Source organism: Malaclemys terrapin, chromosome 25 (assembly GCF_027887155.1).
Source record: "Malaclemys terrapin pileata isolate rMalTer1 chromosome 25, rMalTer1.hap1, whole genome shotgun sequence".
Lineage (NCBI taxonomy): Eukaryota > Metazoa > Chordata > Testudines > Emydidae > Malaclemys > Malaclemys terrapin.
In genome coordinates, this window is record NC_071529.1 from 5,067,911 (window position 1) to 5,083,358 (window position 15,448).

A 15,448-nucleotide genomic window follows, 5' to 3' on the forward strand; every position below is an offset into this window, starting at 1 on the left:
ATGGCCAGTGACACGCTGGACACCTTGTTGTCTGCTAAGATCTAACGTGTTCAGTGCATTGGGGTCCTGGTACCATGACCCCCTTCCCTGGCCCCAGCTCTCACCTTCCGGGTACTGGGAACGAAGTTTACGTCCAAACTGAGGATTCGAAACTTCACTGGAAAGGAGCAGAGGCAGGAATCAGCCCCGGATTGGTTTATCTGAATGAATTCCCAGATGGGGAAGGTGCCAGCCGGACGCCCCGGGCACTGACGGACTCTGTGAACCCACAGAATGGGCCCAGCCCGGGCAGCACAGCGCCAGCTTCCCCCCACTGCCCTCTACCAATGAGCTATGGCCCTGCCCTGGGCGGCTGGAGGGGAGCTCAACCTCCAGGGCCCAGCCAGCCCCCCACCTCTCTGCTGAGGCTGCCAGAGGAGGCAGATTGGTGCCCCCTGCAGAGGCTGTGCCATCACCAAGGATGGGCTGAGACCCCCACTTGGTTCCATACAGGCCCCCAACACAGGCCTCAGGCTTTGGGCCTCTCGCCCCCTGCAGCTGGGTACAGATAGGGGCCTAGAAGTGAGAGTCCCGAATCCCTTGCTAGGCTCCCAGCCCATCCCCAGAGCCCGGGAGTCCGTCCCAAGGACCTGGGGCCCCAGGAAACTCCCTCCAGCAGCTCCTGGCCCTCTCACCTGTCTGTCATAGAATCATAGAATATCAGAGTTGGAAGGGACCTCAAGAGGTCATCTAGTCCAACCCCCTGCTCAAAGCAGGACCAATTCCCAGCTAAATCATCCCAGCCAGGGCTTTGTCAAGCCGGGCCTTAAAAACCTCCAAGGAAGGAGACTCCACCACCTCCCTAGGTAACGCATTCCAGTGTTTCACCACCCTCCTAGTGAAATAGTTTTTCCTGATATCCAACCTGGACCTCCCCCACTGCAACTTGAGACCATTGCTCCTTGTTCTGTCATCTGCCACCACTGAGAACAGCCGAGCTCCATCCTCTTTGGAACCCCCCTTCAGGTAGTTGAAGGCTGCTATCAAATCCCCCCTCATTCTTCTCTTCTGGAGACTAAACAATCCCAGTTCTCTCAGCCTCTCCTCATAAGTCATGTGCTCCAGACCCCTAATCATTTTTGTTGCCCTCCGCTGGACTCTTTCCAATTTTTCCACATCCTTCTTGTAGTGTGGGGACCAAAACTGGACACAGTATTCCAGATGAGGCCTCACCAATGTCGAATAAAGGGGAACGATCACGTTCCTCGATCTGCTGGCAATGCCCCTACTTATACAGCCCAAAATGCCGTTAGCCTTCTTGGCAACAAGAGCACACTGTTGACTCATATCCAGCTTCTCGTCCACTGTGACCCCTAGGTCCTTTTCAGCAGAACTGCTACCTAGCCATTCGGTCCCTAGTCTGTAGCAGTGCATGGGATTCTTCCGTCTTAAGTGCAGGACTCTGCACTTGTCCTTGTTGAACCTCATCAGGTTTTTTTCTGCCCAATCCTCTAATTTGTCTAGGTCCCTCTGTATCCGATCCCTACCCTCTAGTGTATCTACCACGCCTCCTAGTTTAGTGTCATCTGCAAACTTGCTGAGAGTGCAGTCCACACCATCCTCCAGATCATTAATAAAGATATTAAACAAAACCGGCCCCAGGACCGACCCTTGGGGCACTCCACTTGAAACCGGCTGCCAACTAGACATGGAGCCATTGATCACTACCCGTTGAGCCCGACGATCTAGCCAGCTTTCTATCCACCTTACAGTCCATTCATCCAGCCCATACTTCTTTAACTTGGTGGCAAGAATACTGTGGGAGACAGTATCAAAAGCTTTCCCGGCTTGTAGACGGCCTTGTCCGTCTGCACAAAGGTCCCGGGCTGCAGCGCCTGCAGCAGCACTTTCTTCCGCTCAGAGAACTGCAGGGCATCTCCCCGGATTGAGACATGCAGCGCTGCCACTTCCTGCTGCCCCTTGGATGGGGCTGGAACCTGCACATGGGAAACCCCAGTAAGGCCACAGCAGCCGGTAATGGGCCGGTCGTGGTGCAGACCCGCTATCGCATGGGGCAGTGGTGTTTGTGAGTCCCTGTTCCCACCCCCCAAAACACAGGAAACCCACTCCCCAGCCTGGGGGCCCTGAATGGGAGGGAGCATGAACCTGGGGCCGTCGATGGAACTGGAAGCCAGGGGCTCTCTGTGCCCCCCACCCCATCCCCACTCCCTCCTGCCTGTCGCTGCTGAGGGATGGGCTCGAGTTCTGTGGCCACAGCTGCCCATTGAGTGACCAGCTCCGTGCCCATGGCCAGTCCCCTGAGCCCTGCTGTGCCCGCGGCCTGAGGCTGGGCTGGGGCTGCACACCCAGGCCTGACGGGCTCCGTGCCCATGGCCAGTGCCCGGGGCCGTGCCGATGGCTGTGGGCGGGGGCTCACCTGGAAGTGCACGTTCTCGTGCAGACGGGGCTCCTGGACCTCTCTCTCCAGCAGGGTGATAGCGCTGGGCCCATCCCCCCTCTCCAGCCGGACACTCACCCGGACGGTCTCGTTGAGGTCGCTGAGATGAACTGACACCGTCCCCGTGTGCGGGTGGTAGAGTATGGCTGGGCTCACCACCACATAGTGCCTGGGGAGGGGAAAGCACCATGGGCAGTGGGGGAGTGGGATGGGAGGGGACAGCCCAGAGCCTCCCCCAGGACCGGGGGTGACTCCCGTTTTCTGAGTGTCCCTCCTGCTGGGACAGAGCTGGGTCGATGGTGCTGGAGACTGATTAGTTTCTCTAACCACAGGGCAGGGGCAGGGCAAGGCCCCTCCTCTACATCCCCCACCCCAGCCTGCCTTTCGCGGAGCTGGAGGGGCCCCGGGGGCACAGAGAGGGGCTCAGTCCCAATCCATCCCCAGCCTCTCGGCTGCTCTGTCTGCCCAGAAGGGGGCATCTAGTGGCGCTGAGAGTGAGCAGAGACCCCTGTGCACAGCGGGGGGAGGCTGGTTAGTCTGGGCCTGTACTGAGCACCTGAGCCCTTTGCAGCCAGTAACTGGCTTAGATACAGCCCCACCCCCACCCCCAGACCACTCTGCACCCCGGGGCCTCCACCCGCTCTCGCAGGAACCCTTCGGCGTTTGCACCTTCGGGGCAAACCCAGGTTCTGGCTTTGATGTTTGTTTAACGCACTTGGTTCGTCGGTAATTCCTGTTCTCTTTCACTGGTGCCTAGAGGCCCAGCCCAGCCTGGTCCCCCTGCACTGGGACTGGACAGACCCATAGGCAGAGACAGGCCATGGCCTGAGGAGGTGACAGGCTGACGGGAGCAGGCGGCCGCAGAGGATCATCACCCCATGGTACAGGGGAGCTGAGGCTCAGAGGGTTGGTGTCTAGCCGGGGGTGCACAGGGTGTCTGTAGCAGAGCCGGCACTGAACCCAGCTCTCCTGCCCCCCAAGCCACTGCCTTAATCACAGCCAACCTCTCCCGCCGCTGGGAGAGACAGGACCGGGGGGCCCTGGAGGGACCCGGCGTCAGGGACTGAGCTCCCAGGGGAGAACAGATCTGTCCCATCAGTTTCAGATTGAGCAGCCCCCTCATCGGTGCCCTCGGCTGCTTCCAACCCCCCCGCACTGCCCACCACGTGGACAGACAGACAGACACGGACAGGGCTTACGGCTCTGCAGACATCCCAGCTGTGAGGTGCAGGAGGAGCAGCAGGCAGGCCGGGGTTACTGGGGCCCCCATTCCTGGGGTGCAGGCAGACGGGCAGACACAAGGGGACACACACACGTCACCCCCCTCTGGGTCCTTCTTCCTCCCTCTCCCCCACGCTCTGTGCTGGAGACCAGCCTGCTCTGCCCTGATATACACTCTGGAGCCGGAGCTTCGCTTTGATCCGGGGTAAACAAGGGACGTGTCAGGTCTCTGGCTGGGGCTGGGGACGCAGCCAGGACAATATTTACCCACCGCCCCCAGCTGCTGGATTCGAGGCTCTGGCAGGTTGTTGCAGCTTGAGTCAGAGGATGCTGCCTGGCAAAGGCTCAGACAAGCCAGGAGGCCCCTCGCATTGGTTACACAGCAGGGGGTGGGACCCCTCTGGGGTCGGTGGTGGTGCAGTAGCCAGAATCCTGGGGAAGCCCTGGCAGGAGCAGGGGGAGGAGCTTGCTGAGAAATGAGTTAGTTAAAGTGGGTTCTGTCAGCGACCCCACAACTGCAATGCAAATGAGAAGAACGTTGGGGTTGCTGAACATGTCTCATGAAACCCCCATTCACGATCGCTTCTAACGTTCCCACACTGGGACTGCCGGGGATGAACTTTCCATGCTCAGGCTCTGCCTTGGGTTGAATTTTTTTTGGAAACTTTCACCAGAAACAAGTCGAGCCATTTCTGAGAACACGGTTAGCATTAACACAGGTAGTTTTTTCCAGGGCAATCCATTTTTCTGAGCATTTCGTTGAGGAGTTCTAGCGCCTCCATGCCTCGGAGCCTGGAATTGAAATTTGGCAGGGGGATTGTGCTAGGGGAAGAGAAGTTTTTTCCCTGATGCAATGAAAATCTATGTCGATGTGGCTAGATTATAAAGTACAGAACATTGCCATTTGCACATGATCAGTAGAGTGTCTCAGACTTGTTTCCGAGTCACTAACAAGTTGGTAGAAAATGATCTTCAATGGTTATGTGTTGACGTCACTAGGCATAACCCTAGGTAACTCGGGAGGGTGGAAGGCCACTAAGTGTCAATGAAGCCTTCCTGCACTAGGCCTATATGAACCAAACTTCTTCCATGTTTAAACTCTAATCAATCTCAAAAGCCAGGTGCAATTGGAATATTTAAGCAACCAGTTATCTGTGTGCAACCCCCTGATCAAGCGGTAATAACGAGGCCTGCATGTTTCTGGCTGAAGGGAAAAAGGACAAGATAACGGTTTAAAGAAGTTACTAACAAGCTACGCTTATAGCTGCCAAGAATAACTTAACTGCTTAAATGTAATCATTATTTGCTTAGTAACTGTTACCAGGGAAGGGAGGGGTAAAAGGGGAGGAAGGAAGGGGAAAGGGGGGGAGGGTGAGGCTTAACTGCAAAATGTATAAAAGAAGAAAAACTGTTCCTGTTAGTGTGCTTGATTTGAGACTTGCCAGTCTCCTTGCACCACTTTGGGATCCCAAATAATCTTTGTTTCTCTACCCGTGGTGTGTTTATTGGCGCGAAGCACACCGGGCAACGAACCTCGCTGTTGCTGTCCTCGGGCATTCTGTGCCGGCAACATATGGATCCCTGTCCTAACCGATACAGCACAAGATGAGCGGTTAGCAGTTAGCTGTGTCTGGGGCAGATCGCCAAATCTCACTAAGGAACAGGATGAGAAGCTCCTTATGCAGCTCTTTATAGAGTGTAGGAAAAAAAGCTGTGTGATCCTGGGGGATTTCAATGTGAGTGACACATGCTGGCGGTGTGATGCTGTGAATACTAAAATGTCCTTGGAATTTCTTCATATTAAAGATGACAATTTCCTAACTCAAAAAGTGTTGCATCCAGCATGGGAGTATTGTACATTAGCCCTCGTCTTGGATGATAAAGAGGAACTGATCACAGCACTAAAAATGAATGGTAGTCTAGGTCCAAGTGATCCTGACAACCACATTTATAATGTGCAAACAGAATAAAGTCCAGACCAGAAATATTTATACTTGGTGCTGTGAAAGGGCCAATTTCACAAAGCTGAAAACAATTATTAGCCAAACCAGCTGGGAGGAAGAACTTAATCAGAAAAATGCGACTGATAAAAGCAAAAGGATACAAGAAGAAATATATGGCCAGCAGAGTTAAGGACAATAATATACTTTAAAAACTGGTTCTTAAGAACAATTTGAATGCTGTTGCCTCAAAGGGGGAAAAAGGTAACTCAGAATAAATTGGGTGTGGTAGAGGGAAAGAAAACGGATACCCCTTTTTCTCAGAAGTGCAGATACGACCCACTCTGGTATCTAATCACCCAGTGGACCAATACCCCAGGTATGATGCGGTGTATGATGAAGAGGAGGCGGGTAAGTCAGGTGAAAGCAAAGAGATGTGTTAGGGATAAGAATACAATTGATAGGGAAGGGGGAAAACCACAAACGCAGACCAGTATTACAACCAGTAACAATAGTGACAGTGACTTCCAATGGGGCATAAAGCCCCGACCCAGGTAAATTCCTCCCTTGGCCAAGTGCCCTGTAACAGAGATTGATTTCTTCCTCCCTCACCTAGTGCTGAATTGTGTGCGGTGCTGGTGCTCAGGACCTCAACTCTCAGGCTAGTGGAAAGCCGTCGAGGAGGAACTCTGAGGAGCCCAGCGGATGGGTGGTGATCTCCCTGGAAGAGACGCCCTCCGGAGATGGAACAGCAGGATAAGGTAGGTGTTGAAGGTCGTCTCCGGTGTCTTCGGGTAGGTGTCACTCTCGTCCACATGGTCGGGACCACGATGAGACCTGTACCGCACCGTGCAGAGGCTGCCGCTCAGATGGACAGCCCTGCACCCGCGCTGGGGTCCGTCTTCTATAGATGTTAAGGCGGGAAAAACTGAACTGTTCCAAATAGCAACGCCAAGCAAGTCTGAGGTGATAGAACCTTCAGGGATTTGGGCGGGAAAACAGATGGAATGTCCGGAGCCCAGAGTCGGGAAAATCCAGTCCTGACCAGTTGGGGCTAGCTTAGAGTCAGTGCCCCTGAGGTAAACAAGGATGGAGTTCCAAAGTCATGTCACAGACTCCATTTTGTATTTCTTATTTCAATTATCCCAACATAATCCCCTCCTTAGTAATTGTGCACAGTGTTAACAGCACAGTTACCATATATAATGTATTATACTTTGAACAAGCAAAGTGCAAACATGTTACAACTAAAATAAGAACCATAATAATATATGGAGATATACCTATCTCATAGGACTGGAAGGGACCTTGAAAGGTCATCAAGTCCAGTCCCCTGCCTTCAATTAGCAGGACCAAGTACCATCCCTGACAGATTTTTGCCCCAGATCCCTAAATGGCCCCCTTAAGGATTGAACTCACAACCCTGGGTTTAGCAGGCCAATGCTCAAACCACTGAGCTATCCCCCCCCTTATAGTATTAACAGGTCATACTATAGCATTTAAATCAGATAACGTAAACATTGTATTACTTGATCTCCTTTTTGATTTCTTGAGCCTAAATACACACACAGATAAGATAACCACATATATAATAATTACAAGTTGGATAATCAAAACCACTACAATGGGAAGAAGCATTATAACCCAGGCAGCTCGCATCTCCCCTGTACTGGAGCTAAATATATCTTCCCACCAGTGCATACGAGTTGTTTCATCCTTGATTTTCTTTAACACCCGCTTTATACTAGCAACTGCATGATGAACTGTGATTAGAGTTTTTAAACCCTCTGTAAATTGTTAATATAATAGGTTAGCTTCTTATGGTGAAGAAGCCTTTTAATAGCCTCCAACTCTGCTCCAATATGTATTGGCTCAAGGTAATCCTATATTTTATAGTTTGTATGTCTTCTGTTTCTATGTCATGTAGGGTGATTTGGATATCAAATCCTACTATGCTGTAAATTTGACACCGACATATGTTGGCCGTAATATTGTTTTTAATTTTATAAAACTTATTAACTATGAACATTGGTCGGAGGCTTCTAATGCAAAGACAATGTCTGTCCAAATGTACCACTGCAGAATGATTGACTAGGGGATGATGGTGTAGTTCATAATTGTACATGCCTGATTTAGTGTTTAAACATATATGTGATTCTTCTAACACACCTGTAGTACATGTGTACCCCAATCCTTTCTGTTCTTCACACGCCTGGAGATTAATCACATTGTACTCCTTACCCCTAAAATGAACCCATTTACTTGTTTCCAAGGGTACCAATAAGGACTTATTTGCAAAGAGACCCAGAGGTATAACTGGATTGATGTCTTCCTGGTTGGCTGCCTTTAAGGTCAGGACAAGGGCAATGATGGTATGCTTATGGGGGAAATAGGTGAAGTTAACTACCTTCCACCATTGATGATGTGTTCTTTCAAAGTCTGTTGAGTTGGTCCATAGAATTCTTTTAAGTTCTAAAGGCAGTTTGCCACTGAAGCCATCTCTTATGATTGATTTGGCAATATCCAGGAGCCACTGTTGAGCCTCAGCGCATGCAAAGGCCTGTGACAGATTTGACTGTAGAATTCCTAAGGCTCCTAATACTCTGAGATGATCCAGCTCTTGTACTTCAAGACAGTATGGTAATATATTTACAATGTCAAATTCTGTTTTGCCGAGCTCTAGTAGGGCTGAAGACAGTGGTTCAGACAATGTCAAAACATCATGGCCCAATTCCCTAATTCTTTTGGCCAATAGACTTTGGTCTATTGTATTTAAAACTCCAAGTCCGGCTCCTATGCCACCCAGGAACTTTGCCACTAGATCACGTTTATGCCTTCGATACATAGAGGTGGTCAAGATACCTTTAAGCCAGGCATTCATCCTGTGAGAAGGGGAATGACCTATGGAGCACAAGTACTATGCATTGGAATGACAGACATTTGCACAGGCATGATTATACATTTAAGGACAAACTGGGGATCAATCATGATGATTCTTGTGACATCCTTCTTGATTACAAATGGTCCCATATAACTTATTTTTGGTGGTGGACAGACAGTAATCTTAAAGTGGTCAACCAGTTCAAAAGGACCTTTCACTGTCCATTTCCCAGAGTCCGAGATGTTGATTCCTATAGTTAATTGCCCGGTACAAGTGACATCGTGCATAGGAACGGAATTATCCAAAAGACAAAATTTAGACAAAACATAATGGCTCAACGAAGTGGAACACTGAAGGATGACTTGATAAATTCATGTGGTACTGATTATCTGGAGTATATATATACAGTTTGACAACAAAGGTGCGAGGATTGTGATGGTGAAGAATAGCCAACATACTGAAATTCCCAGGGGACATATACGATGAATATCCAAGAAATGGCGAGGGGTCTAACATCCAGCTGCATCCAGTGGATAATTTCTTTATGTACTTTAGTTGCCCAGTGGGGTTCAAACTTGGATCATGTTCCCGATTGTCATGTAGCGTGAAGGATATTAGGGAATTATTGCCTTTTTGTTCCTTAATAACCATATAACGATATCCTTCAAGGACATAGGCATATATCATAACCAATTCCAACATGACGTCTTCAGGGATAATCCAATATGCTGGAGTTAAAAGTATTTTAGTAGCAAATTCTGAGAGATCTCTACCTCTTCTGGACATTGGTACTAGCCCTCCAAATGACCATACCTTAGGTGGAACCTTCCTGGTACTCTGCTCTCGCACATCCTATTCAGGGAAAAGTTTAGTCAGGGCTTCAAGATATTCTTCCAACTGATTTCCTTGACTTGGTCTCACATCTAACCCCTCATAATCCTCTTCATACTCCGCATTGATAAAATCCTCATATAAATGTCATCCTCATCTGCATTCTGGTTGGGTCCAGTAGTATCCATCCAAACATCCTTGTCATATTCAAACATGGGAATTTTCCATTGTGTAGCAAGCTCCGGTTTACTTTACAGAATCAGTGTTCGTTTTCATTGACCACCAAAGCACTACAGATCCATAACAAATTTAACCAAATCCAAACGATCTACATCGTAGGTCTCCTTTTGGCCATGTTCTTTAGTTTTCCTCACTTGTAGGAAGAAGACATGACATTATTAGTTCAGTTATTTATGGTGGCTTGGGGGTGACCTGCAATGTGGAACCTCTGGCTAAAAGCATTCTCTAGGAGCACCTTTGCCATAGTGGTTGCTGTGCAATTTCTCATGGGATATCCTTCTATCCATTTTGAGAAAGGATCTATCAAGACAAGACAATATGCATTCCCACGTCCAGTCTGGGGCAGGGGACCAATGTAGTCTATTTGAACCTACTCAGGGTCCATCCACAGATTGGCGTAACAATGGTCCTTTTCGGATTTGAGTATTAGGGTTGTTATAAGCGCTGCGCAGACAATTATTGATAAAGTGCTCGGTAACAGAAGAGATGGGAGGCCACCATCCCACTGTAGCCAATCTCTGTAGTTTCTTTTGTAAACCAAAGTGTCCTTGTGCATGGGCTAGTTGTACTAGCTCCTTTCGTAAAACAGTAGGAACCACTAGTATTGGTATCGGGTCCTCATTGGTGTTATCAGGTTGATCAGATTTCTCCTTTGTAGACATTACCATCCTTGATGCATGCTTGAATATTCAGCGTGTTTAGCATTTGCCTTCCTTCAGTAACCTTGCAATATCAGCATCCTGCCCTTGAAGATAGACTATGTCCTTGTGATCTGTACAATCAACTAGTTTGACTGCACTGACGGTGTGATTCACTTTATTCCAAGTTGTTTCTGGCCCAAGAAGAGCAGCTTGTTTAGGTAGCTGATCCATTCTACTATTTAACAAGGAAATTTCAGCTTGATTCTGACGATGGGCCCTCCTTGCTTCCACTAAGGACCATGCATGGAGAAGGCATCCCACATAAGCTACAGGGCGATTATCTGCTGATAACATATTTCTCTCCTTCCATACTGTCATTCAGTTGAGCAGCGTTCGCATTGTCCAGTCTGAATCGGTGCAGCTCGTGATGTTTGTTTTGGTGTTGGCATTTTCTAGTGCAACAGTGACAGCTATTACTTCTGTTTCTTGAGCTGAGTGATGTGGAACTGTGCCCTGGACTTTATCAGAAATTACATGAAGCGCCGCATATCCGATGACGGCCCTCCTATTACAATAAAAACCAGTGCCATCAACGACCCATAGCTCTCGATTGTTGACTTTGGTGTCTTCATACAAAATTTCCAATTTAAGGGGTGACATAATTTCAGGTGGGCTGATTTCAGGAAGTGGACTTTCATGATTCGCGATGACAGTTGTGCAGGGATCAAAATTACAAAGTGCAAAAGGTGTTGCATTAGGAGACGGTACTTTCTGGACTTGAATTTCCTTATATAAAATCGGGATATCTGGTCATCCTACTCAGCTCAGCATATCCAAGTCTCTACTGCATCCAGGCGGGCTCTGCCAGCTCTCCCTCTCCAGCCCAGAGCCCCCGTGCTTCCCAACTGGGCATCTGATATCACCAGCCTCAAGCCCCGCCTCTGTCCATTGTCTTCTCTCCAGGTAAACAGGGTCGCCTGGGCCTCCTCTCCCCCCTTCTGTCCTCTGGCCCCCTCTGGCTGGAACTGGCTGGTTAAATCACCGGGGTCCTTTCTTCACAGCCCATTGTCCTCCCCCTGGCCAGAACCAGCTGCGACTCCTGAGCTGGGCCTCCGGGTCACCAGGTCACCAGGTCACCAGTCGCTGGGGTGTCCATTCTCCAGGCCATTGGCTGGGGTCCCAAGTTCCCTCAATGGTCCTCTGAAACCACAAAATCCCTCTCCCATCACCTCGTTAAACCAGTAACACCCAGGGAAACTGAGTCCCACCCCCTCTGCATGCAAAACAAGGAAAAAATAAGAAAATCCCCCACTTTGTCACAGATGGCTAAGGTGATTTCATTACAGTCCATAAGTACCTACACGGGAAAGAAATATTTGATAACAGACTGTTCAATTTAGAAAAGAAAGGCATAATACGATCCAATGGGTGGAAGTTGAAGCTAGACAAATTGAGACTGGAAATATGATGTATATTTTCAACGGGGTAATTAACCAGTAGAACAATTTCCCAAGCATTGTGATGAATTCTCCATCACTGGCAATTTTGAAATCAAGGTTGGATGTTTTCCTATAAGCTCTGCTGCAGGAATTATTTTGGGGAACTTCCCTGGCCTGGGTTATACAGGAGGTGAGACTAGATGAACTACAATGGTCTGCTCTGGCCTTGGAATCTATGAAGCTATGAATCTTTGCTGCTAAAGTCTCCGTACATTGCATGTGTGCTGAGCATGCTCCAGCCAGAGGTGCCAACTCCGTAGGTGCTTCAGCCGTGGAGCACCCATGGAAAAAAATTAGTGGGTGCTTAGCACCCACCGGCAGGCAGCTCCCACTCCTCCCACTGCCTTCTGTCTGCCGGCGGCCCCACTTATCAACTCCTCCTCCTCCTCCTTCCTCCCAGTGCTTCCCACCCACCATGATCAGCTGTTCCACAGTGTGCGGGAGGAGCTGGGGGGAGGGGGAGGAGTGGGGACAGGATGTGCTCAGGGGAGGGGTGGAAGTGGGTGGGAAGATGCAGGGTGGGGGCTTGGGGCAGAGCAGTGGGTTGAGCACCCCCAGGGCCCAGAGGAGCCTGTGGCTCCAGCCCTGGTCTCTTCCTTCCACACTGAACACGTTGTACAGACTCACTGCACATCATCAGCACTGAGCCTGTTCCTAGCCCCACAGACCCATGTGCCCTGAGCCTGCTCTTCTATTGCACGGAGCCAGCCCCACAGACCCCCTGGACAGGGCACAGACAGAATAGATCCTCCTATGGGTTCCCATTGAAATACACCTCGGCCGAGGGGAAGGCGCATTGTGCTTGGAGCCAACTTTCATTTTTCCACCGGCTCTTATTTACGAGTTGGGATGGAGAGAACAACGAGGGACATCTTCAATCCCGACTGGCTGCCTTGCGGGAGGACGGGCTGTGTTCAAACACAAGCAATGGGCTGAGCACAGGGAGAGCTGATGCAGCTCTCTGGCCTGTGTTATGCAGGAGCTCAGTCGAGATCATTGGTTCCCAAGCTGGGGGTCGTGACCCCTCGGGGTCACACGGTTATTATGTTGGGGTTACAAGCTGGCCACCTCCACCCTCAAATTTGTAATTTATAAGGGGGGGGGGCAGGTCGCACACACAGGCTTGCTGAGCGAAAGGGGTCACCAATACAAAAGTTTGAGACCACTGGTCTAGCTGATCTAATGGCCTTACACTCCACGGCCCTGAGCTGTAGTGGTGGGGTCTATACAGGGGCACGCACGAAAATGTTTGTTTTTCTTTAACCCCTCCCCCCAGCACTAGAAATTAAACACAAAAGCTCCATTCCAGGAGCATGAAGGTTGCAAAGTCTAGAAGTGAAAAGTTCAGCAATGCCAGAGGGCAGATTGCCTGTGTCATCCCTCACTCGGCCCCCTCGTGTGAGCACGTCATGGTACAGTCTGTTCCTGCTCATTCCTTGAGTTGGACATTTCCTAACGTTCCAGCACTCAGCTTCCCCCCCGAATAATAAAACACAAAAAGAAACCTACAAGAAGTGGAAGTTTGGACAAATGACCAGGGAGGAGTATAAAAAAATTGCTCAGGCATGCAGGCGTGAAATCAGAAAGGCCAAATCACACTTGGAGTTGCAGCTAGCAAGAGATGTTAAGAGTAACAAGAAGGGTTTCTGCAGGTATGTTAGTAACAAGAAGGTAGTCAGGGAAAGTGTGGGCCCCTTATTGAAAGAGAGACGCAACCTAGTGACAGAGGATGTGGAAAAAGCTAATGTCCTCGATGCTTTTTTTCCCTCTGTCTTCACGAACAAGGTCAGCTCCCAGACTACTGCACGGGGCAGCACAGCATGGGGAGGAGGTGACCAGCCCTCTGTGGAGAAAGAAGTGGTTCAGGACTATTTAGAAAAGCTGGACGAGCACAAGTCCATGGGGCCGGATGCGCTGCATCCAAGGGTGCTAAAGGAGTTGGCGGATGTGATTGCAGAGCCATTGGCCATTACCTTTGAAAACTCATGGCAATTGGGGGAGGTCTCGGATGACTGGAAAAAGGCTAATGTAGTGCCCATCTTTAAAAAAGGGAAGGAGGAGGATCTGGGGAACTACAGGCCAGTCAGCCTCACCTCAGTCCCTGAAAAAACCTTGGAGCAGGTCCACAAGGAATCAATTTTGAAGCACTTCAAGGAGAGGAAAGTCATCAGGAACAGTCAGCATGGATTCACCAAGGGCAAGTCGTGCCTGACTAACCTAATTGCCTTCTATGATGAGATAACTGGCTCTGTGGATGAGGGGAAAGCAGTGGATGTGTTATTCCTTGACTTTAGCAAAGCTTTTGATAACTTGACAGCAAAGAAGTATGGGCTGGATGAATGGACTATAAGGTGGATAGAAAGCTGACTAGATCATTGGGCAGTGATCAACGGCTCCATGTCTAGCTGGCAGCTGGTATCAAGCAGAGTGCCCCAAGGGTTGGTCCTGGGGCTGGTTTTGTTCAATATCTTCATTAATGATCTGGAGGATGGTGTGGATTGCACCCTCAGCAAGTTTGCAGATGACACTAAACTGGGAGGAGATATACCTATCTCATAGAACTGGAAGGGACCCCAAAGGGTCATTGAGTCTGGCCCGCTGCCTTCACTAGCAGGACCAAGTACTGATTTTTGCCCCAGATCCCTAAGTGGCACCCTCAAGGATTGAACTCACAACCCTGGGTTTAGCAGGCCAATGCTCAAACCACTGAGCTATCCCTCCCCCCGTATGAAGTGGTAGATATGCTGGAGGATAGGGATAGGATACAGCGGGACCTAGACAAATTAGAGGATTGGGCCAAAAGAAAACTGATGAGGTTCAACAAGGACAAGTGCAGAGTCCTGCACTTAGGACGGAAGAATCCCATGCACTGTTACAGACTAGGGACCGAGTGGTTAGGCAGCAGTTCTGTAGAAAAGGACCTAGGGCTTACAGTGGACGAGAAGCTGGATATGAGTCAACAGTGTGCCCTTGTTGCCAAGAAGGCGAATGGCATTTTTGGCTGTATAAGTAGGGGCACTGCCAGCAGATCGAGGGACGTGATCATTCCCCTCTATTCGACATTGGTGAGGGCTCAGCTGGAGTAGTGTGTGTCCAGTTTTGGGCCCCACACTACAAGGAGGACGTGGAAAAATTGGAAAGAGTCCAGAGGAGGGCAACAAAAATGATTAGGTGGCTGGAGCAGATGACTTATGAGGAGAGGCTGAGGGAACTGGGATTATTTAGTCTGCAGAAGAGAAGAATGAGGGGGGATTTGATAGCTGCTTTCAACTACCTGAAAGGGGGTTCCAAAGAGGATGGATCTAGACTGTTTTCAGTGGTACAGATGACAGAACAAGTTGCAGTGGGGGAGGTTTAGGTTGGATATTAGGAAAAGCTTTTTCACTAGGAGGGTGGTGAAGCACTGGAATGGGTTACCTAGGGAGGTGGTGGAATCTCCTTCCTTAGAGGTTTTTAAGGTCAGACTTGACAAAGCCCTGGCTGGGATGATTTAGTTGGGGATTGGTCCTGCTTTGAGCAGGGGGTTGGACTAGATCAGTGCTTCTCAAAGCCGACCCGCCGCTTGTTCAGGGAAAGCCCCTGGCGGTCTGGGCACATCCCTCGGCCCGCGCCAGTTCCCGCAGCTCCCATTGGCCTGGAGTGGCGAACCGCGGCCAGTGGGAGCTGTGATCGGCCAAACCTGCGGACGCAGCAAGTAAACAAACGGGCCCGGACCGCCAGGGGCTTTCCCTGAACAAGTGGTGGCCCAACTTTGAGAA

At 49.8% G+C, this 15,448-nt stretch overlaps 1 protein-coding gene across 1 annotated transcript in view; it reads right to left on the reverse strand.

The window, feature by feature from the left end:
* Nucleotides 1-1,294, reverse strand: part of LOC128829046 (alpha-2-macroglobulin-like protein 1) — a 69,065-nt gene extending 67,771 nt beyond the window's left edge. Inside the window, 2 exon segments of the mRNA XM_054014165.1 lie at nt 105-157; nt 905-1,294. Coding sequence (XP_053870140.1) covers nt 105-157; nt 905-983 — 132 coding nt within the window. The 5' untranslated portion in view covers nt 984-1,294.
* Between the last annotated feature and the right edge of the window lie 14,154 nt (nt 1,295-15,448).